General features: G+C 35.7%; 1 protein-coding gene across 1 annotated transcript in view; it reads left to right on the top strand.

Annotated features, from left to right (window-relative positions):
* LOC136026381 (dual specificity protein phosphatase 10-like) overlaps positions 1 to 24433 on the top strand; it is a 51550-nt gene extending 27117 nt beyond the window's left edge. The window contains exon 4 of the mRNA XM_065702930.1: positions 20798 to 24433. Within this exon, the coding sequence (XP_065559002.1) occupies positions 20798 to 21321 (524 nt within the window). The 3' untranslated portion in view covers positions 21322 to 24433. The remainder of the gene's footprint in view (positions 1 to 20797) is intronic.
* Positions 24434 to 25184: the final 751 nt, after the last annotated feature.

The following is a 25184-nucleotide window of genomic DNA, read 5'->3' as shown; positions in this document are numbered from 1 at the left end:
TTATTACCCCTTTCGTTGGAATGTTTTTTGTATCGATCAAAGACTCGAAATTCGAGTTAGAGTAAAGCTCGAACTCCAGTTCCATCTCTAGCTTTTACTCGAAGTTCGACTTCAGATGACAAAAAATGGGTTAGTTTCGCAATATTCAAATCTTGCGGGTCGGGTGTCAGATTTTTGCAGTATTCTGAATGTTTGAAGGTTTTCTTTTTTAAGAAAACTAACTCTTTCCTTTGACGAATAATTTTAATTTAATTTTAATTTGAATAATTTTCACCTTGACCTTTTTTTGCGACAAAATAATCTTTTGTGTAAATTCTTAGATAACCAATGAAGTTTTAGTTATTGCCCATTTCGTTGGCATGATTTTAAATTGATCAAAGACTCGAAATTCGAGTTAAAGCAAAGCTTGAACTCCAGTTCCATCTCTAGTTATTAGCCGAAATTCGACTTCAGATAACAAAAAAAAAAAAAAAAAAAAAAAAAAATGGGATAGCTTCGTGTATTCAAATTTCGCGGGTTGGGTGTCAGATTTTTGTAGCATTTTGATAGTTTGAAGGTTTTCGAACCATGAAGGTCCTAATGTAATTATTAGGTTGTTCCCAAGTAAGATCAAACAATTTAACAAATATATTAAAGTGTTTTCATGGACTCAGCAAGGATCGTATTTTGGAGGAAATCCATCTTATTTTGAGGTAAAGGGGATCCAATAGGCACAAATACAACCATTTTATATTTAAATACATTTTTTAGGCCTATAAAAATGTTGGTTGCCTCTTGCGTTAAAACAAGGAATGGGCGCTAGAGACACATTTAGCTAAAAGCGGAAAACCAATTTCCTGTTATATCAATGACTAATGCCAAACTTCCTATCACATATGTGTTTTTTAAATACTCATTGATAATAGGGATGTGATTCACTTTCTATTTCTGCTTAACAAATTATAATAAATCTGTTTCCAAGTACATATTTCAATCACTTTGAGGTACGTATTAGGAATTTTATTTGAAAATAGTGCCTTGAAGTCGTGTCTAAGGCAATGAAATTTAAAATTATTACGCTCTTTACTGACAGTAGTAAGTTATGTTAGGACTCGAGGGGCTGTGTACTTGGTATTTAGTGGGCAATGTATCAAGGGAGGAAAATATGTAGAACTAGAAGTAGGCCTGGCTAGAAAGTACCTTCAGAATTGCGGTCATTTCCACTATAAGGTACATTTGTTTAATCTCTTTTGGGAGAGGGGCTGGTGCAAGTTTTAACGGAAAACGTAGAAAACAAACAACAAGATTTGTTCTGATGAAAATTTATCCTAATCCTGTGTTTCACATGAAGTGTTGATACACGTCAGCAAAGTTGCCACATTGGCTTATTTCCCACCAGACTAGCTTATTTTGATGCTTGTTAGAAAAATGTTGCTTGGTTTATTTGGCTTGTGTTTTCAAAGGCCTTGGCTAATTTTTGGCTTGTTTTTCAAAGGCCCTGACTTATGTTTGTCTCACCTTCTGGCAACATTGCAGAGGAAGAAACTGCCTCTTAAAATTGAATGCTTAAACTAGTATTGTTGCTCTTAAATATCTCCTAGGCATGTATGAATAATCTGTTTCGGGGGAGGGTTAGGTGCAAATTTATCAAAAAGCTAGAAAAGGAAGAAAATTCGTATGAACTCAATAGGCCTAGTATAACAAGCCACTTTGTAAGTTATAGATACCGAACCTTTTATTCTCCTTTTAGTACAGATTGTTATGCTGCCAATCATTTTACCCCTTCGACAAACCACTGTTTGTGGATTTTTCCTCCCTGTCTAAAGTCTGGGGCAAAATTCGTCTCTGGATATCTTTCTCGCTTGTACCGTCGTGGGGTTTGTTTCCACAATGGAAGTTTTCAACGATTGTTTTAACTAAATACATTGTTTTACTGCCTACACTGCCAAAAAGAATAAAATAAGAATAAGGGCTATGCTTGCTTAACACAAATTTACAAAGTGCTTAAACGGATAGTATTCTATGCCGTAGCTTACCAGGAGGGTTTTTAGGTTCAATCCTTCACTTGGCGTGAAATTTAAACCTTAAAAAAAGAGAACTTTTTGCATGCTGAGCAATGGTCTGCGTTGCGCAAGTACCGACCTCCTGATTCGATGCCTTCGCCTGGGAGTGCAATGTGTGGTCTGGGGCAAATCGTCCGACGCTTGCCGTGTTTTTCCCCAGATTTCTCTAGGTACCCATTTAGAGCTGGGAAATGAACCGATGGTTAAAAATGAACCGAACTAAAAATAATGTTTCTATAGTTTCCCTTACCGAATGAAAATCATGTGTATGATCCTTTTCTGCGTTTTCTAAATATTTTCTCCTCGTTGACCAAAAACTTACTGCCGGTGCAAAGTTTACATGGAATTATCCTTCTGATCATATACATATATCCCTAGTTTTCATCAGTAGCTGCAACCTTGTAAAGAAACAACCACAGGCCATTGAATACGGAATGTTCAACTGTCTATTGACAAATATCTTCCATCAACGCTATTTTGAAAAGCGTTGTTTTCAATCAGATTTAATGGATCAGTCATTTTTGCTGTGAGAAGAAATTTCTAAGAATTTCGAAAAACAGCCGGAAATGTGAAAACCTCTTGAAAATGAAGTCAAATGGAAATAAGAACTACACTTTTGAAATTGCCATGGTTGGAGGTTTGACTCCAACAATGGAGCTAGGGAGATTTAACTCTTAACAACTACAGCTACACAATGGTAACTCCAACAACTACACTTTCAAACCCTTTATTAGAGCTTTGAAACCCTCCCCTGGGAACAACAAGCGAAATCATATTTTTGGATGGTGAGACTGATGTATCTTTTATTTTCTCGTTTTTCTAGGTTTGGTCGTATTAAGTCAATTGTTTTAGAATATTGAAATAGGGCATATTTGAACGGAAATAAAAACATATGGTGTCCTTTTCAAGTAACGAAATATTTCTAGCGAAGAGGGCTAAGGATCGTCATGTTGTATTTAACCCAATATGCTATTGCGTCCTGGAAAGCTATTACCTTTGGTATTTTGTGGGTAATCAAAATTATGTGGTTGGTTCTGATCGCATAAATATGAAACTATCAATTTAAGAAGTCTATCAAAATCGACAATTTATCAAATCGTAGGTTTCGTAAACTACCTTCATGTCTTAGCTTAGGTAAATTTATCAGGAGACACAAACAAACTAATAAACACCAATCAACAAAGCAATTTATTCTGAATTTTTGCCTGTTAATACCATAGTCAAGTATATTTGCATGTGTCAACCAGTGTGTTTTCAGTCTTGATTTTTTTTCAAAAATACCTTTAGTGGAAAACCCAATACGTAATTTTTTCTTGGAAACGACTGGATATGAAGTTAGATTTTAACACTATTCTCGTATCTCGAAGTCACCTATGCTTGAAGTTAATTACCCTTTTGTCTTGAATTTGACAAAAGTTAGCTGAACCAGTCTTCCTCAATTTGATACATGTATCCAACAATAGTCATAAAAGAATTGGTAATATCCATACGTGGGCAATGTGGGGATGGGGTAAAGTAAAGTCTACTCCGCTATCAAAATTGAAAAAAAAATCTGAAAACACGAGTTTTTCACATTGTTGAATACCCACAAATAATTCTCTTATGTCCCTACATCCCCAAGCCTATGACATGTGTTTTTAAGGTAGTAGGGCAATTGAATTAGCACTTGCGTTCAGATGCGTCGTACTTCCTTAAAAAAAAATGAGGGAGTGTCATCCAATGGGGTGAACCTGTAATATTGTCACTAAAAATTTCCCTTAAATTGCAAAGTAGCCAGTTGAAACATTTATTTCGTCACATAATAATGTTCACTGATAATTACGATTCAAAATTATATTAAAAGAGAATAAGAAAAAGCTGAAGTTTTTGTTTAGATATTTCTATACAGAACTGAATATCCAGTAGAAAGTTTTGTCACATTTGGCATATTACCAGAAAAAAGCTAGTAGAGTAGTGTATATTTTAGAAAAAACAATTGACTATCCAGTTCAGAAGATGAAGCATCTTTATCTTAATAAGATGACGTTTTAAGAGCTCTTAAATCATAAAAAGCATTCTAAATATCTCAATGCAGCTTCAGCATAATTTTTCATGAATAATGCCCCTCCTCCTTTTTTTAATTGTGATATAAATGTTACGCAATCTTAAGCAATACAGTCTTTCCTAGTTCAGAGCTGAAATTATTCACCATAGGAAAATTCAAGATAAAAAGATGTGTTAAGTTTACTGCATCACAAGCACTAGACCTATAATAAAAAAATGTGCTGAGTCTGAAAATAGAGAACGGGTGAGGATATGGATACGAATATAGTTCGGCGCTGCCATCGCACCAGAGCCATACCGTTTTTTTGTACAATTTAGAGGCCCTGGTACAATATCCTCGAAGCTCGGGACCAGTGCGAGATGTCTTGCGTTCATTCTGGTCTCAATATCTTTTTAGTCACTTATGCTGATGACATTTTTAACATTAGCGGAACTTGGACACAATTTCTAAAATTTTCCAAAAACTACAAGCAGAATACTTAAAATTTGATTTTGAATTTAACGCTGAAAATTTCAACCTTGTGCTTTTTAACTAGATAGGCCCCCTTCCTCATGAAATTGTACTTGGGAATTCAAAAATCTGCCCTTTTGACCAAATCGTTTACCTTGGTATTCCCATTGGAAATACCATTTCTCACACTCGTCATCTCTTAACAGAAAGCATCATACGCTGCATATCAGCTTCATATGCTTTCAGTCTCTGCTAAGCTTCATTTCAATTGCCGTCATCTTGCAACACTGTACAACACTATTTCTTTCTGTCACATCCTCTGCATTGTACCCTTCTGGAAGATTCCTGCCAATGGTGATAAATTGAAAATCTGCTCCACTTTCTTCTGTTTCGCAGAATACCTAATGAGATATCCAATTTGGAATGAAATTCAAAACTCAACAATAGTCTTCACATAGCAGATCCTACTGTAGCTGTTGCTAAACTTATGGAAAAACACAACAAAAGATTTCAAGACACGCTTGGAGCTGATTTCTTCAACTTTTGTTACGCTATCATAGTTGCATAGTGATATTTTACTTTTTTTGTATTTTTTTTCTTTTTGTAGTGCTCCGTCTTTTTTTTTTTTTTTGTATGAAGGACGGGTTTTCAATAAACAACAACAATAATAATAATAATAATAATAATAATAATAATAATAATAATAATAAAACGTTACAACTGGAAGTTTTTCGGCACAATACAAACTTTCCGGTGCATTTGGATTTGACGTGATCCTTTCTGGCTCAGATATCTATTCAGACTTTAGTTTATCGAAATTATTCTTCTTGCTACGGCAAATGTTTAACCCCCTGTTAAGATAGTACAAATCACTTTCCCGCGGTAGAAGTTTAGTCTTAAAAGTGGTACAGTTTATCTCAAAGCGTTGGCAACGCTGAAATAGTTTTCGTACTATGTCAAATCACAAACATATTTGTTGAATCAATGAGAGTTCTGTTCTGCCCCGTTCGATGCTGCTGGAAATATGTTATTCCTTTGTATAGAAGCAATTCTTTGGTCAACTTTCCAATGATATGAGGTATGAGGTCAGTTTGCAACAGTGATGTAACGGTACCAATACGGTGTTATAACCAAGACGGTGTTTGGTCGTAAAATGTCCCATAAGTTAGCATGGTATTCACGTGATGGTAAGGCAGCAAACCTTATTGATTATGTTATTATAAATTGAAGACTGTCAGGATCAATAAAAGCTACTAGGGTATATAGGAGTGCTATTATTGATGTTAAAAGTATAGACCACCATCTGGTAGTCTCTAGGGTAAATTAAAAGCTGAAATTTCGAAAGGGTATGGTGTTGGAAGTTATGGAAGTTATGGTGTTGGTAGACTATAGGATGAGAATTTGAGAGAAACTTTCTAGGAACAGTTGAATACCAAGCTCAAGAATTGAAAATTTGACAGTGTGGAAGATCGATGGAATTACTTTAGGAAAACAATTTGTGAAGTTGCTGATGGTTTTTTGGGGAATAAAGTTAGGACCGCAGCTAGAAATATTAGTGAAAAAGCTTCGTTTAGTAGAGAAGAGTGAGAGACAGATGGTTGGAAATGAAAGGAATGTAAAGAAAGGGAGAAAGCTTTAAAGTATTAATTACGGGGATGTGAAGTGGACGTCATGGATAAACTTGCCAAGGATCTGTAACATACAGCTAGACGACCTAACAGTAAAATATTGTACTGACATATTAATAAATTGAGAGGGAGTAGCCAATCTGGACTTGTCCCAACTAAAGATTGGAATGGGGCCACAATTGATGATGAGGAAAGGTTAAAGAGAGATGTGCAGAACGTTTTGAGAATTTGCTAAACCGAGATAGAGTTGCAGGAAAAGATATGGAGTAAAATGAAAAAGCTTGTGATAACTTGTATGTGAAGGAAGATTTGTTTTTGAGGAAGAATTAGCGACAATATTAAAAGGATTAAAAAATAATAAGATTCGAGGTGCTGATAGTGTGGTAAATGAGTCTTAAATATGGCATCTCTGAGGTTAGAAATAAGTTACTGAAGATTACGAATATAATTTTTGACAAAGGGGAAGTTCCCAGCGATTTTAGAAAAAAAAACTTTAATCAAACCACTGTATAAGAAAGGTGATGAGAGTGAGTGTGGTAATTATCGAGGTATTAATCTGGTCTCTGTAGGTAGGAAATTACTTAGTAATATGATACTTTTTAGACTGAGAGATGCTGTAGACAAAGTCTTAAGAAAAGAATAGTGGGGTTTCAGAAAAGGTAGAGGATGTGTCGACCAAATTTTCACCCTGAGGTTAATACTTGAGAAGTACCTGTGCTATCAAACACCTTTGTTCCTTAGTTTTATAGATTATGAGCACGTGTTAGATTCCGTTGATAGAAGAGCTTTAGCAAAGGTTTTATCCTTGTATGGTATACCTGATAAATACATTAAAGTGATTAGTGCTATGTACGAAAATAACATTGCTGCGGTTAAGGTAGGAAATGAGGTCAGCAACTGGTTTCGTATTAAATCAGGAGTTAAGCAGGGTTGTGTTTTATCGCCCTTTATATGGATCATGTTGATGGATTTTGCCTTAAAAAGCCCAGGAAAGGCAATGAAAGACCACGGAATCAAATGGGGAGGAAGAACTCTTCTGGACTCCTGGATGATTTAAGCATCCTAGATGAAAGTGGGAGCAAAATGAATGAAATTTTAGAGGTTTTGCGAATTCAGGGTGCTAGAATAGGTTTGCAAATAAATGTTAAGAAAACTAAATCACTAAGGCTAGCAATAAGTGAAGATGAAAACGTGACGCTGGACAACGAAATGATTGATCTGGTGGACAGTTTCACTTACCGTGGTAGTATAATTAGTAAAGACTCTGGGAGCCATGAAGATATTAAAAGTAGAATAACCAAGGCTCAGTTTTCACAGTTAAAAAAAGTTTGGAAGAATAGGAAGATAAGTGTGCAAACCAAGATTAGAATGTTGGAAAGTACAGTGATGACAGTTGTCAAGTATGACTGAACCGCGGGTGCTCCAGAAAGCAATTGAAGATTTGCTAGATGTTTTCCAGAGAAATTGCCTACGGATTGTTTTGGGTACCCGGCTAACTGACCGTATTTCAAACAGTAGGCTGTATGAAAAGCTTGATTCAGTCCCGCTTTCTAAGGCTATAGCGAGAGAAAGCTTGAGATGGCTAGGTCACGTTCTTCGGATGATAGATTGCCGAAAATTGTCCTTTTTGGCTAACTGTCTAGGGCTAAACGGAAAGAAGGTCGTCTGCGATTGGGGCGGGAGGATGTCTTAAAGAACTTCCTGGAAAATTGTAAAGAGGGAGGCTTTAATAGATTGGGATGGAGGAGGAGTGTGCGTAGCTGTGTTCGTCTCAGGCGGTTTGGTGCAGCGGTGAGTTGTTGGTCGTAGCAGTAATAGTGACGTAACGGTATTAACATCTACTATTCAGGAATCGTATGTACAAATCAATTAACATCCATGTTATTTTTAATCATGTCAATATTGGTGACAAAAACAACTTCAGTTTCAGTTTCGTAACCAGATCAGTTAACGGTCTCGAATTTGTTTTTAAAAAGCATTTGACCTGAATTGAAAACGTGTTTCATTTGTGTACGTGTGTTTGTCATAGTTTTACTTCAGAGGACATAAGAACACCATTTTCGAATTTATCCCGTGTATATCTCAACATGAAGTTCAGGCGTAAAAATGCACTCTTGTTTCAACCCATGTGACCCCAAATTCACTCAACTGTGACAAAGTCAAAACCGGAAAGCACATGGGAAATATATATAGATGGGTAATATATTTGCAGATTAGGGAGGGGGTTTGGGGGTAAAGTATAGTAGGGCTGTAGTCAAATATGTTAACCATAATTGTTCTGCTTGTTATTAAGTAACAATTGCTTTCTTAGCATGTTTCCATCTTAACAGCCCCGATCCTAGATTTATACCGCAGTTTATTATGCTTGCACAGTTCCAATAATGTAGAGCCTAATAAGATTGCTTCAGTGGCAACCCAAAATTATGCCTTGAGGCACCATCAGCCCGTATTTTCCTTCGAGAGGAGCCAAAATTGAAGAAGAATGTCTTTCCTTTATATACCATTTTGGTTATGGGCTTCCGTTTTTGACGTATTTTTCGCGTAAAGTTTGGGACACAGAGGAATAAACAACCCCTTAAAAATTTATTATTTAAACTAGAATTGTTGCACAAATGTCCGAATTTGATAGTCCTTAAAAGAAAGTCGGATATTGGCATTTTTGGAAAAAATGAACTCACTTTAAAAGCTCCAGTTTTTGTTTAATCTTGTTTTTCCTTTCAGTCGCACTAACTTCTCTACTTTTCATAACCCGAAACTGTGTTTATATACCACCTATACTTTCAGACAAACAAATTTAAAAACCTGATGGCTCTGATCAAGGTTGCCAATGATTTTAACTAAATTCGACCGTTCTTCAGACTAAATTTATACCGCAAACGGATAATATGAATCGTAGCAAGAAGGAAATTTTCAATAAACTTAAATTTGAACAAACATCCGAGTAAGAAAGGAGCAAGTTAAACCAAAATGTACAAAATGTTTTACCGCGTTGGCAACACTGGTTCTGATTTCGGGGATTTGTCAACCAACTACCCAATTACGACACATGACTAGCGATTTTGAAAAGTTAAGTTTTAAAATGAATAAACTAAATTTACGCTGTACTCGGATTCAATGTTTTTTTTTTTTGTTTTTTTTTTTTTTTACCAGAATTAGCAACAGATGCTAATTTGATCTTACATCGGAGAGTATTTCAAGTTTGTAAATCTGCATTGACACACTTTGGATAGGATAAACCCCCGCTGACATTCAGAATAAGTAAATAGTAAGCCCCATACAGGCTGTCGAAACACCCAAAAGGCGAATCCATACAAATACGGCACCAACCCAATACAAATACGTTGGGTTCCTATTCTTCCGTGAAAAATGTAATCACCTTAGAACAATACCCGGAAGTGCACCCGGAAACAGGCCGGAATCGCGGAAACTCATTGAATGTTTTGAAAAGATTTCTAACGGTTTCTGTATTAAGAAAGCAATGGCATCCGGTCGTTTTGAATTAGTAAATATATCAGGGCGGAAGAGATGAATAGGAAGGTGATGATCTCCAGACTCTTAAAAGAAGAAAATAAATAAAGTGCTCTTAGAAAAAGAAAGGGTGTTATAGACGTCTTAAACCTCTATGATTAGTGGTGGCATGGTTCAATGTGTTTAGTGCCAATAGCAGCCGGATGGTGGCACCCAGGGGGATTCATATCTACGGAAGACTGGATTCAGATTCTATTTATTCCGATACTAACCACCAAATGTAGGCAGGGATACTCTTTAAGTATCACTCCTAATCCTTAAGACTCCTAATCCTATGGACAAACCATAGTGGGGGTTAGCCAGGTGGCGGGAAAGTAACATCTACCCAGAAAACACCTTATCTAAATATATATGAAACGTTTCAAAAGTTTCTCAAAATTAGAATAAAAATGATTTATGTTTACACCCTCTTTATTGTGCACCCCTCCTATTTCAAGATCCAGGCTATACTTATTGGACTGAGGAGGAGGTCGTTTCAATATCATTTCACGTGTTGAGGTTAATACCATACCTGTCCTTTTGAGTGTAATTTAATAAAAAACAAGTTTTTTTAAATGAAAGTAAGGAGCGACATTAAAACTTAAAACGAACAGAAATTACTCCGTATATGAAAGGGGCTTTTCCTCCTCAACGTCCCGCTCTCTACGCTAAAGTTTGACTCTTTCTCTTAACTCTACTTTTTAAAACAGTAAAAAAAAACTTTAGCGTAAAGAGCAGGACGTTGAGGAGGGAAAAGCCCCTTTCATATACGGAATAAATTCTATTCGTTTTAAGTTTTAATGTCGCTCCTTACTTTCATTTAGAAAAAAAATTGTTTTTTTTATTTAATTTCTGGACGTTTTTTAATTAATGCATGTTTTGATCTTGGCCCTCCGCACATAAATAATTAAAACGAAACTTGCATATTAATGTTTTTTTTTGGCTAAATGGCTTTCTCATAGTTTTAATCGGAAGATTTTGAGAAAAAAGGAGAGAGGGGGGAAGCCCAATTGCCTTCCAATTTTTTGATTACTTAAAAAGGCATCTAGAACTTTTAATTTTTTTACAGAGATTTCATTAGTAAAAAATATACGTAATTTACGAATTAAGTTACGTAACGAACTTCTATATTCGTATGTTTTTATTGTGTATATGAGGGAGTTCACCCCTCGTCGATACCTCGCTCTTTACACTAAAGCTTAAATTCTGTCACAATTTCTTAAGAATGACCCTTGAATCACAAAGGCCGTAGAATAAATAGTTGAAATTACTAAAAATTACTCACTTTCAGTAGAAAAAAAACTTTTCATATTTATTTTTTCATTGTTTTTTTAAATAATGCTAAAAAATCCTGCGCCCCCTTCATTGAAAGTTTCTTCCCCAATGAGAAGTTTTTCCATGGAAAGATCTTCCAGCGCAATCCCCCCCCACCTGAACTTTCCCTCCCAAACCAAAAAAATACCCCTGAAAACGTCCATATACTTCCAGTAACCATTACTATATTTAAACACAGGTCAAAGTTTGTAACTTGCAACCCCTCCCACGGGGACTGCGTGGGAGTAAGTCGTCCCCAAAGACATTGTTATTAGGTTTTTCGATTATGACGAATAAAATGGCTATCTTGCGGAAAAAATGAGCGTGGGATGTGGCCTACGTGCCCTCCAATTTGTTTCGTCACTTAAAAAGGGCACTAGAACTTTTAATTTCCGTTAGAATGAGCCCTCTCGCGACATTCTAGGACCACTGGGTCGATACGATCACCCCTGGGAAAAAAAAACAAATAAACACGCATCTGTGATTTGTCTTCTGGCAAAAAATGCGAAATTCCACATTTTTGTAGATAGGAGCTTAAAACTTGAAACTTAAAAAAAAAACAAATAAACACGCATCCGTGATTTGTCTTCTGGCAAAAAATGCGAAATTCCACATTTTTGTAGATAGGAGCTTGAAACTTCTACAATATGGTTCTCTGATACGCTGAATCTGATGGTGTGATTTTCGTTAAGATTGTATGACTTTTAGAAGGTGTTTTCCCCTATTTTCTAAAAAATATTGCAAATTTTCTCAGGCTCGTAACTTTTGATAGGTAAGACTAATCTTGATGAAAGTTATATATTTAAAATCAGCATTAAAATGCGATTTTTTTATGTAACTATTGGTATCAAAATTCCATTTTTTAGAGTTTCGGTTACTATTGAGCCGGGTCGCTCCTTACTACAGTTCGTTACCACGAACTATTTGAAAATTTAGTGCAATATGAATTCGGAGATCGTCTACTGAATACCAGTAACTTTTGCTTTGTCGAACAGACTGATTGGTCTTTCGAATCCTCTCAACCCCTTTACCCCAATGGAACCCTTCAAATAAATAGCATGAATCATAGAACCCTGCGGGATATATACTATAGTAATAATAATTGTTATAAGCTTGTTGCTTGAGACAGGTTCTCTTTTATTGTTTTTTTTCAATGTATATGTTTTGTATTGTTTTATGGACCTATGTAAATTGTATTCATCTTCCTGTCAAACAGTTCGTGGTAACGAACTGTAGTAAGGAGCGACCCGGCTCAATAGTAACCAAAACTCTAAAAAATGGAATTTTGATACCAATAGCTACATCAAAAGAATCGCATTTTAATGCTGGTTTTAAATATATAAGTTTCATCAAGTTTAGTCTTACCCATCAAAAGTTACGAGCCTGAGAAAATTTGTCCTATTTAAGAAAATAGGGGGAAACACCCCATAAAAGTCATAGAATCTTAACGAAAATCACATCATCAGATTCAGCGTATCAGAGAACTCTATTGTAGAAGTTTCAAGCTCCTATCTACAAAAATGTGGAATTTTGCATTTTTTGCCAGAAGGCAGATCACGGATGCGTGTTTATTTTTTTTTTTTTTTTTTTTTTTTTTTTTTTTTTTTTTTTTTTTTTTTTTTTTTTTCAGGGGTGATCGTATCGACCCAGTTGTCCTAGAATGTTGCAAGAGGGCTCATTCTAACGGAAATGAAAAGTTCTAGTGCCCTTTTTAAGTGACCAAAAAAATTGGAGGGCAACTAGGCCCCCTCCCACGCTAATTATTTTCCCAAAGTCAACGGATCAAAATTCTGAGATAGCCATTTTATTCAGCGTAGTCGAAAAACCTTATAACTATGTCTTTGGGGACGACTTACTCCCCCACAGTCCCCGTGGGAGGGGCAACAAGTTACAAACTTTGACCTGTGCTTACATATAGTAATGGTTATTGGGAAGTATACAGGCGTTTTCAGGAGGATTTTTTTGGTTGGGGGAGGGGTTGAGAAGAGGGGGATATGCTGGGGGAACTTTCCTTAGAGAATTTGTAATGGGAGAAGAAAATTTCCATGAAGGGAGAGCAGGATATAGGCTACTACCATTATTTAAAAAAAAAACAATTAAAAAATAAAAGTGAAAAAGCTTTTTCAGCTGGAAGTAAGGAACAGCAATAAAACTTAAAACAAACAGAAATTATTACCCATATGAGGGGCTCACCTCCTTCTAATACCTCGCTCTTTACGCTAAAGTATTTTCAGTAATTTCAACTACTTATTCTACGGCTTTTATGATTCAGGGGGTCATTCTTAATGAATTGGGATAAAATGTAAGCTTTAGTGTAAAGAGCGAGGTACTGACGATGGGGCGAATCCCCTCATATATGTAATAAAAACATGAGAATACAAAAGTTGTTTACGTAAGCTAATTTATAAGTTACGTAAATCTTTTACCAATAAAAAGATTCGTAAAAAATTAAAAGTTCTAGTTGCCTTTTTAATTAACCAAAAAATCGGGGGGCAACTAGGTTTCGTCCCCCGCTCTTTTTTTCTCAAAATCATTCGATCAAAATTATGAGAAAGCCATTAAGCCAAAAAAAAAATATGTAAATTTCGTTTTGATTATTCCTCTGCGGAGAGCCAAAATCAAAACATGCATTGATTCAAAAACGTTCAGAAATTAAATAAAAAAAACAAGTTTTTTTAACTGAAAGTAAGGAGCGACATTAAAACTTAAAACGCACAGAAATTACTTCGTATATGAAAGAGGCTGCTTCCTCATCAACGCCCCGCTCTTTACGCTAAAGTTTTTTACTGTTTTAAAAAGAAGAATTGAGAGAAAGAGTCAAACTTTAGCGTAAAGAGCGGGGCGTTGATGAGGAAGCAGCCTCTTTCATATACGAAGTAATTTCTGTGCGTTTTAAGTTTTAATGTCTCTCCTTACTTTCAGTTGAAAAAACTTGTTTTTTTTATTTAATACTAAAAGAGTCAGACTAGACTTATTAGAAGTTTCAGAAAATCATATCCCATGGGTAGGAAGTATGAAATTGGGTTATATAGAATTTGTTTACTCAGGCAGAAAGGATGGGATGCATAGACAGGGAGTAGGGCTCATGATGAATAAGGAAGCTGTTAAGTCTTGTTTAAGCTGGGAAGGTATTAATAATAGAATACTAATTGCTCATTTTATGATTAAAAAGTTCAGGGTATCAGATATAGTAGTATATGCACCTGTTGAACCGACTGACCTAGATACTACTGACTCAACTGAATTTTACTTACAGTTACAGGAGCAAATAGACAGGGTCCCAGGTAGAATTATGGCATTTTTTAGGATATTTGAATGCCCATGTCGGTAGAAATAGGGCTAGATGGTATCCTAGCCTTGGTAAGTTTGGTATTGGACAAGAAAACAGTAATGGCTACAGACTTTTGCAATTTTGTAGGTATAACAATCTACTTATAACCAATACGGTGTTTGGTCATAAAATGGCCCCTTAAAGTTGACATGGTATTCACGTGATGGTAAGACAGCAAACTTTATTGATTATGTTATAGCAAACCATGGCAGTATCAATACAAGATACTAGGGTATATAGGAAGGCGGTTATTGATGTTAAGAGTAAAGATCACCATCTAGTATTGTCTAGGGTTAATTGAAAGCTGGAATTTCGGAAGGGTAACTACCTCCCGAGAAGTTCTGATGCTCGTAGACTCCAGGATGAAAATTTGAGAGAAACTTTCCAGGAACAGTTGAATATTAAACTTGGGAGTTTAGAATTTGACAATGTGGAAGATGGTTGGAATAATTTTAGAAAACCAATTTGTGAAGTTGCTGATGGTGTCTTAGGGAAGAAAGTTCAGACTGCAGCTTGAAATATTTGTGAAAAAGTTTTATGTTGGCTTGTATAAGAATTATCTTAATGATAGATTCTATGAAAACAACAGGAATGTAAAGAAAGTGGAGAAAGCATTACAATACGAACTAAGGAGGTGTGAAGTGGAGGCCGAGGATAAAATTGCCGAGGATCTGGAAGATGCAGCTAAACGATATAATAGTAAAATATTGTACTGGCATGCTAATAAATTGAAAGGGAGCAGTCAATCCAGACCTGTCCCAGTTAAAGATAGGAACGGGGCCACGATTAATGATAAGGAAAGACTTAAAGAGAGGTGGGCGAAACATTTTGAGAATGTACTAAGCCGAGATACACTTGCAGGAAAAGATAGAGAGGAAAATGAAAAAGCTTGATACCATGGATGTGAAGAAAGATTTGTTTTGGGAAGAAGAATTAGTGAAAGTACTAAAAGGACTAAAAAATAATAAGGCTCCAGGTGCTTATAGCTTGGCAAATGAGTTTCATAAATATGGTTGCTCTGAGGTTAGAAATAAGTTACTGCAGATTATGAATATGATTTCTTACAAAGAGGAAGTATCTAACGATTTTAGGAAAACCTTAATTAAACCGCTCTTTACGGAAGGTGATAAGAGTGAGTGTTTTGATTATCGAGGTATTTGTCTGGTCTCTGTAGATAGCAAATTACATAGTAATATGATACTTTTTAAACTGAGAGATGGTGTATACAAGGTTTTGAGAGAAGAACAGTGCGGTTTTAGAAAAGGTAGAGGATGTGTCGACCAAATTTTCGCTCTTAGGTTAATAATTGAAAAGTGTCTTAGTTGTCAAACACCTTATGTCCTCAATTTTATTGATTATAAGCAAGCGGTCGTTTGTGTTGATAGAAGAGCTTTAGCAAAGATCTTATCCTTGTATGGTATACAAGACAAATACATCAAAGGGATTAGTGTTATGTACGAGAATAACAGTGTTGCGGATAAGGTAGGAAGTGAGGTTAGCTGCTGGTTTTGTATTAAATCAATAGTTAAGCAGGATTTTGTTCTATCTCCCTTTATATGAATCATTTTGATGGACTTGTTATGGACTGTTATTTGATGGATTTTGATGTTAAGAAGACTAAGTCACTCGGGCTAGGAATAAGTGAAGATGGAAAGGTGACTTTGCGTAACGAAAAGATCCATCAGATGGGCAGCTTCAATTATCTTGGTAGTATTATTAGTAAAGACGTGGGAGCAGTGAAGATGCTAAAAGTGGAATAGCCAAGACTGACGGGTGTTATATCTAAGTTAAAAAAAGTTCGGTAGAATAGGAAGACAAGTCTGTCAACAATAATTAGAATATTGGAAGGTACAATGATGACAGTGGTCAAATATGTCTCTGAAGCATGGGTGCTCCGAAAAGTGGATGAGGATTTACTAGATGTTTTCCGGAGAAATTTCCTACGGATTGTTCTGGGTAACCGACTGACTGATCGTATTTCATAGAGTAGGCTTTACGAAAAATGTGGTTCAATCCTGCTTTCTATGACTATAGTGACAGATAGGTTGAGATGGCTTAGGGACGTTATGCAGATGAAGGATAGCCAATTGCCGAAGATTATCCTTTTCGGCCAACCGTTTAGGGCTAAATGGAAAGCAGGTCGTCCTCGTTTGGCGTGGAAAGATGTCATATAGAAAGACTTAGAGGAAATGGGAACTTCGGCGGAGGGTGTAAAGACAGAGGCTTTGAATAGATGGGGATGGAAAGGGAAAGTGCGCAGCTGTGTTGGCCTCAGGCCGCTTGGTGCTGCGGTGAGTTGTTAGTAGTAGTAGTAGTAATGTGCTGGAACCCTTCCAAACTAACCAGTAGCCATACTAATAGATACAAAGGGATATTTTATCTTTGATGATTTGATCTTCGAAGATTTCATCTTTGGCCAGAACAGAAGAAGTTAAAAAAAAGATTAAAAACAATCAGACTTTGAATTATGTCTACGGATGTAGATCTTGGCGGAAATATGTGCATATTTCTCTTTTTTAAATGACTGTGATTTAGCCCGCTTATATTTGTTGTCCTAACTCTCTCGTTTTGCCCTCAGAAAGCCAAAGCCCAAGTTGGAAAATATAAGGAAAATTGGCACAAATCTAAGTCAGTGTCTTTTTTTTTGTCTTTGTTGGGACTTTATCGATGTCTGATTCAACCAGCATTTCATTCAATTTTTTTTCTTCGTAATTCACTTGTATTCATCGTAGCTTTATTTAATCTTGCAAAATTCTAGTATTCCTCTGTTAAATGTTAGGGTTCTGAGAAACCCCGACGGGAATCCTTGGTCGGGATAATAAAAGAAACTCGTATAAAGTAGAACCGTCCTGGCCGAGTGGGTTGGTGCGCTGGATTCGGGATCCCTTGTCTGAGAGGACGCGGGTTCGAATCCCAGTGTACCCAATTCTTCAGTTTGGGACGGGGGTCAGTGGCGTGACTCTGTAAGCTTAGCCAGAGTCGACCCAGCTTCAAATGGGTACCTGGAGAAATCTGGGAAGGTAAACAGGAAGGGTGTGCGAAAGCACAGGATGGCTGGCCCCCAACCCCCATTGTACTTCCTGGCTGAAGGGCCAAGAAACGGAGATCAGCACCGCCGGTACGGACTGTAAAGTCCAATGCCGTGTCCTTTACCTTTTACCTTTATAAAGTAGAACCGATTATATAGGGAGGAATTGCAAATATTACAAACCGCGTTAGCAATTTAAGAGTTAATTGAATATTTTTAAGCGGCCTCATTCATGATCAAACAATGATACGAGTGTAAGAAAATTGAGATGGTGTATCTGGCTTTAACAAATAATCAAACAGTTCGTGGTAACGAACTGTAGTAAGGAGCGACCCGGCTCAATAGTAACCAAAACTCTAAAAAATGGAATTTTGATACCAATAGCTATATCAAAAGAATCGCATTTTAATGCTGGTTTTAAATATATAAGTTTCATCAAGTTTAGTCTTACCCATCAAAAGTTACGAGCCTGAGAAAATTTGCGTTATTTTAGAAAATAGGGGGAAACACCCCCTAAAAGTCATAGAATCTTAACGAAAATCACACCATCAGATTCAGCGTATCAGAGAACCCTATTGTAGAAGTTTCGAGCTCCTATCTACAAAAATGTGGAATTTTGCATTTTTTGCCAGAAGGCAGATCACGGATGCGTGTTTATTTGTTTTGTTTTTTTTTTGTTTTGTTTTTTCCCCAGGGGTGATCGTATCGACCCAGTTGTCCTAGAATGTTGCAAGAGGGCTCATTCTAACGGAAATGAAAAGTTCTAGTGCCCTTTTTAAGTGACCAAAAAAATTGGAGGGCACCTAGGCCCCCTCCCACGCTAATTATTTTCCCAAAGTCAACAGATCAAAATTCTGAGATAGCCATTTTATTCAGCGTAGTCGAAAAACCTTATAACTATGTCTTTGGGGACGACTTACTCCCCCACAGTCCCCGTGGGAGGGGCAACAAGTTACAAACTTTGACCTGTGCTTACATATAGTAATGGTTATTGGGAAGTATACAGGCGTTTTCAGGAGGATTTTTTTGGTTGGGGGAGGGGTTGAGAAGAGGGGGATATGCTGGGGGAACTTTCCATCGAGAATTTGTCATGGGAGAAGAAAACTTCCATGAAGGGAGAGCAGGATTTACTAGCATTATTTAAAAAAAATTAAAAAATAAATGTGAAAAAGCTTTTTCAGCTGGAAGTAAGGAACAGCAATAAAACTTAAAACAAACAGAAATTATTACCCATATAAGGGGCTCACCTCCTTGTGATACCTAGCTCTTTACGCTAAAGTATTTTTAGTAATTTCAACTATTTATTCTACGGCTCTTGTGATTCAGGGGTCATTCTTAATGAATTGGGATAAAATTTAAGCTTTAGTGTAAAGAGCGAGGTACTGACGATGGGGTGAATCCCCTCATATATGTAATAAAAACATGAGAATACAAAAGTTCTTTACGTAAGCTAATTTATAAGTTACGTAAATCTTTTACCAATAAAAAGATTCGTAAAAAATTAAAAAAGTTTTTACTGTTTTAAAAAGAAGAATTGAGAGAAAGAGTCAAACTTTAGCGTAAAGAGCGGGGTGTTGATGAGGAAGCAGTCTCTTTCATATACGAAGTAATTTCTGTGCGTTTTAAGTTTTAATGTCGCTCCTTACTTTCAGTTAAAAGAAACTCGTTTTTTTTATTTAATATGGAGTAGAAGCAGGCTTTGTAGTTCGCAATATAGCAAAGAAGCTTATTAATGCTTATATTTCAAATTTATATTCTCAAATATTGTGCACAGTTGCATTGAAGTCAGGAATTAAAGTTATGTTCATGTTAGGGTATGTTATGTTTTATTAGGATAAAAAAGGTCAAATTTTGGGAAATAGATTTGATCCTTTTTTTGTTATTGTAATGAATGACAAGGCTGGACAATAAAACAGCACAGACTTAGAACAGTTTCCATTTTCTTTTCACCAGAATTGTACTTTGTCATTATAATAAACTTAATTTATGCGCAAGGTCTGATCATTTTGTTAAACATCTAGATAGTATATCAAATACATTCCAATCCAAAAGATGTTTGCATAAAACCCTGAAGATTTGTATATAAAGCTTGCCCTCATCCAAGGCTGTATCCATGAGGGAGGTATCGGGTTCGACCTCCCTCCCTCGTGCTCTGAAAGTTCTGTCCGTTTCGTAGAAAAGTAACAAAAATGCATATGAACAAGATTTCCATGCCTTTTTAACCCCCCTCCCCCGGACGAAAGCCATGGATACACCCTTACCCTCACCCCTTGAGGTCAAAAAGGTCTAAATTTTTTGAATATATTTGTCTAACAATTATTGTTTATGTATGCGAATATTGTTGACGTGTCGTTATTAATTCGCTCCTTGCCTGGGGTCTATATGTATGATGCTTGTTAATCCCTCAATCCATTGACTGTTTTTTACTACAAGTCTTCTTTGAAATTCGCCCACGGTCTCCAGAATTAAAGGAATCTCATTTCTCGAATACGCCTACACGAAGGAAAAATATAATGATTTCTGGGAGACTTTGAGACCCTTGTGGGACCTTTCAGAATTTTCGACGCCTACAGGGGAAAAATGTTTTCCGTAGCTGAGGATCAAGCCGTACAGTTAAACCAAATTAAGAAACTAATTCTATTGTAACGTTGAAGCTATAAAGAATGGTACCATTTCATCCTGTAATCAGTGTAAAAATAAGGGAGCCGAGTGGTGTCAATTGAAGGGGTGTATGTCCCCCCCAGATTTTGGAAAATTAATTTTTGGGGATATTTTCATTAAAAAATTCGTTTTTTGTAACTTCCATTGAAAAAAGGAAAAAACTGCAAATTAACCCTTCCTTCCAAGGTTCTGACAAATTTATTTTGACTTTAAATTCTGGTGAATTGATGCCAATGAAGAAGTCATTTGTTATGAAATTTTTAGGGAATTCTAGAATTCTACTCGAAAAACAACAATATTTCTGAAGTAAGATGGACACCACGACGACTGGTTGCCCACCATCTGCTACCTAGGGGACATCTCAGAGTGTCACTTCTTCCGCCCGCGTGGTACACTTAATATGACTTGTTACTTTTTTCTTATTTTTCCTTCAAACACTTTTTAAAGCACCATTTACGAGGGCTTTATGCTTGCTAAATAATTGAATTTTTGTTACATTTGGCTTTGATTCTGACGAACCGTGGTGTGCTTGTTCGAATGGATCAATTCTCAATAAAATTAGTTCTAGAAAGCTATAATTATTGTTCTAAAACATAAACCTCATTCCACTCATGATACTGGTTGACGAAGCAAGTTATTTTTGTATAGCCTACTATAGGGTTTGGTTAAAAACAAACTTCTTTTCTTACCAATAACATTCAGTTTTTAGGTGATTCAACCTTAAGATATTTAAACATTCCAGATACAACGCTGAATATTCGTTCCATAACATGCATTTATTTTTTATTCTAGATGCCGCACGTCAAGAAAATCAGGGAGTATTAATTCACTGTCACGCTGGTATTTCGAGGTCACCAACTATTTCCATTGCTTACCTCATCTTCAAATGCGGAATGACTTTGGTTGATGCATATACATTTGTGAAAACCAGACGAAAGATCATATCACCTAATTTTAATTTCATGGGTCAGCTACTTGAATTTGAGCAAGAACTTAATGGGAAAATGCGCAATGTTGAGGAAATCAAACTCCCGTTAGAACTTAGGACGAGTGAGGTAGAGCCTCTTAAAGAGCGACGGTTAAATGCGCCATCTGGTAGTGTGACTCCATTTTTACTTCCATCCAACTCAAATCCGCCATTCAATATCTCTTCGCCTGGCGTTCCTACACCCTATCCCTTCGCACCGTCACATTCATCATCAAATCCTTTCACATTTAAGAATGAGAATTCGGCTAAAACAGTGGAAGCATGCAGGAAAAGTGGCCTTATTCGATTCGAACCTTTGACTCCTACTTCAACGCACTGTGGCTTCTAAATTTGTATGTACCGTACAAAATATGTGTTAATAAGTATTGCATAATATTATGTATCTCCAATTGTTTTTGCAAGAGACCGCTTTGTATTTTCATAAGAATCATTTATCTAATTTCTTTGTCATCACTTTATAATTTTCATCGCAATAATAGATGTGAATGTTTTACTTTTGTACGATTAAAGACATGTATCCGAATTTAAAAGCCAAGAAAAAACCTCTATTTATTTTACAGTCAAACACTTTTTGAATAACTCGCTTGTGAAGGAGCACATTCTTGTAAGCTTTTGAGTTCTTTTTAGTTCCTATAATTGTGCCCATGTTATGTGCGAACTCTCCGAATTTTCTGGTTTTGGGGTTTCCTCCGTATATTTGTTTATATAATTTCGTATAATTCATCTTGTATAGGTTTTATGATGGACTTGCCCCACCTCCTCCACGTGATGATCTCCTGTGTATCGTAATGATGGCTCTGGCTAATTTTTTATTAATTTTATCAAAATATGATTAAATTATTCGTAATCTTAAATTGATGACAGTAAAGATCAAGTTTTGCAAGACAGTTTTTCTGCATTTCAAAGATTTTCTAGCTTTTAAATTTCATTTTGCAATTTTTATAAGACTTTTAACCGTAGTAAAATAATAATGTGCTGATTTTTTAAATGTTGCTTAACTATTTATCTTCCCCCCAAATATATTGAATTTTGTATCCCATACTTGAGTAAATGAACATCTTTAAATAAAAATATCATTTACAGAAATGGGGGGGGGCTCGGGACGTTGACCCCCAAAGATCTAAATTTTTTGAATTTATGGGCATTTCTTATTCAAATTATCATATTAGCTTTGCTTTTCTATCATTCCCTCTCGAAAAAGTTTGATTGTGCCCCCCCCCACCGTGAAAAATTTCTTGCATTTGTGCAAGATTGTCTATATTCTCAGATAGATTTTTTTTTTTTTTTTTACAAGTTAGCCGAGAATTCTCAACTTGATTTCCTTATTTGTCTCAATTCCATTACATCTTGGTGGTAATAATTCAAAAGTCGTAAAATAATAAACAAGAATAGCCTTTCAAAAAGTGCATATCAAAATGCGCGCCAACGTGTGGCTCAAGGTGTAGCATGTGCATTGAAGTGTACCACGCACGGTGGAATAAGCAGTGCTCTGCGAGGCAGACCAGAGTGGTGGAGAATTGGTGACCGTCTGGTACCAACACATTTGCTTAGCAGCCAAAGAAAAGTTATTTGGTTATTCTGCTGTTTTAGCAACAAATTGTTTCACAATGCCTTTTCCAACTTCACAGATAGTTAGAAAACAGGATATAAGGCATTACGGGAAAAAAAAAGGAACAAAAGCATCCGCCGAATAAATAAGATCCTTAAGAATAGAGTTATTCAATAGAATACTACTGAGTTTAAGAACATAAATGTAAAATTTCCATTTGGTGAAAATTGTCACATAACACGTTTTGAATACCATAAGACGACATGTCTTCAGATGAATATCTGTGAATGGTTACATCAAACGTGCATTGAAGCTCTATGAAAACTTGTTAAATAATAAAGAATGGATTTCATAATTATGTTTATATTTAAGTTACTGTAACTTCCCTTACAGATAGATCAATTCCTTGTTTCAGATAGATTAATTCCTCAATTCTTCTTATCAATAATAATATTTTACTTGTGAAAACTTTGTCAGATTAGTAATTTGTTTGACATAATCTTGTCAAAGAAAGATATGACTAGTGAATTATCGAAAGCATTTAGTAATTTAAATACGATATGACGTGTTTAAGAACAGTTTAAGAAGTTTTGGGTGAAGTTCACGTGGGTCTGATTGGGTAGGGATCTATTTTTGGAGAGTCGAATGGATGCCAAATCTTAACGACTCAAAAATACCTAAAATCTGCCAAAAACAGAAGAAAAACTACTTGAACTAGTTTAAAAACTTTCCCTTTCAAGTTTACCTCCTCCTTACTTCACAGAAAAATCCATGGCTTTTGCCCTCAGCCCCTGATTCCATTGATTCCATCCCAAACGAAAGAAAAAGCTCCTGTGGATGTAATACACCACTAAACTAAAAGTAATTTTTTGTTAAAATAAAAAAAGTGCAATTAATGACTCATGTACATTTTCAAATGAAACACCCTTTCAATCTTGCATTTACTATCTTTCCAGCGCATGAATTCACATTTTCATTTTCTTTCTTTGAAGTTTCAGGTTAATTTCGTCACCTTAAAGCAATTCGTAATTTTGGCTCATTGTGCAGTAGAGGGAGACGCATATGTGTTTCTATTTTTTCTGGAGTCATCTTTTGTGCTTAGAACTTGATTAGGAGGCCATACATATTTAGCGACGAGAATACTTTGGAAAGCTTTTCTTGCGTGCTACTTTCTTGTTTTTTTTAACTCTTACGTATTTTTCTATTATTTTTACAAATATAATATAAAATTGGTAAAAGAATGCGCCCATTTCTAGCAACTGTATTCAATTCATAAAAATGAAAGGCCAAGTCAGGCTGCTTCGGTACTTAGATAAATTATTGAGTAAGAACGAGTTCTGCTCAAATTGACTGAAACAGATTATTGAGTCTATTAAAGGAGTTTTTCTTATGATTTTCATTGATCTCGATATCTTCACTTCTTACGCACCTCTGCCATACACGATCATGTATGCCCCTCTGCGACTTGATGGGCTTATTCCAGAAGACAACCATAAAGGACAAGTTTAAGGGAACTTGAGAGAAAGTTGAATCACATATAAGATTTTGAAGGTCCCTGTGTACCTCCAAAATCGATTTTAGAGTTACCCAAGAGCTGCTTTCGGTACCCATATGTACGGGCCGACAAAGTGTATATTCACTCTTTTGCAGTTGAAGCTGAGGTGTATTTTTCTTTTGCAGTTGATGGTATAAGAACACATAATATTGATCATAGTCTTTTGATTTCTCATTTTCTCTAGTCGATGTTCAGATTTTTTAGACTTTTGTTCATTTGGCTGTTTTTGTGTTTTTATCATACGATAGCTTGTGTTAGTTGACCTACATATAGTTGGATTTTCGGTATTTATGTATTGTAGTTTAGGACATTAAATAAAATGTATGTTTACCAGTATTTTATTTTCTGAACTACCACTTTAGAAAAGTTTTTTACGAAGCAGGTTGCCACAGCTAAAGGGAGGTTGTTTTTAAAAGAAGAAACATTCACTGAATATGTTCCAAAAAAAGGAAGTAATGCCCAGAATGAGTAAACATAGTTTTTATACAGTGCTTCACCCTCCTCTATGCACATTTAACAATATAAATCTAAAATCTGAAAAATCGAAATATAATAACGATGTATGCGCCAAAGAATTATTCTTTACATGCTCATTCTGAATCTGCAAGATTTGTAAAGTTTAGTGTTACCCAGCAAAAATTATTAGTACACGAAAATATACATAAATTTTGAAAAAGGGGAGCGATCTTTATTAGGACTAATTTCAAAAAAACTTTTCACAAGACAAGTTTTTCCTTGAAAAGTTAAAAGCTCCATTAAGCCAAGAATGAGCAAAAATAAAGTCAAATATTCTTCCAAGCGCGAAACTACCCCAAATCACTATCAATAAATAAATTAAACTCAAAATGAACAGAAATCAAACAGTTCGTGGTAACGAACTGTAAGTAGGGAGCGACCCCGGCTCAATAGTAACCAAAACTCTATAAAACGAAAATTTGATACTAATAGATATACGAAAAGAATTGGTGTATTATGCAGGATTTTAAATATATAAGTTTCATTAAGTTTAGTTTTGCTGATAAAAGGTTACGCCTTTTATGCGCATTTTATATACGCATTTTAAAAATTTGCTGATTTTTGAAAAAAA

The sequence above is a fragment of the Artemia franciscana genome, chromosome 4 (genome assembly GCF_032884065.1).
Source record: "Artemia franciscana chromosome 4, ASM3288406v1, whole genome shotgun sequence".
NCBI lineage: Eukaryota > Metazoa > Arthropoda > Branchiopoda > Anostraca > Artemiidae > Artemia > Artemia franciscana.
The sequence above is the reverse complement of the archived record's forward strand: the minus strand, read 5'-3'. Positions and strand labels throughout refer to the sequence as shown.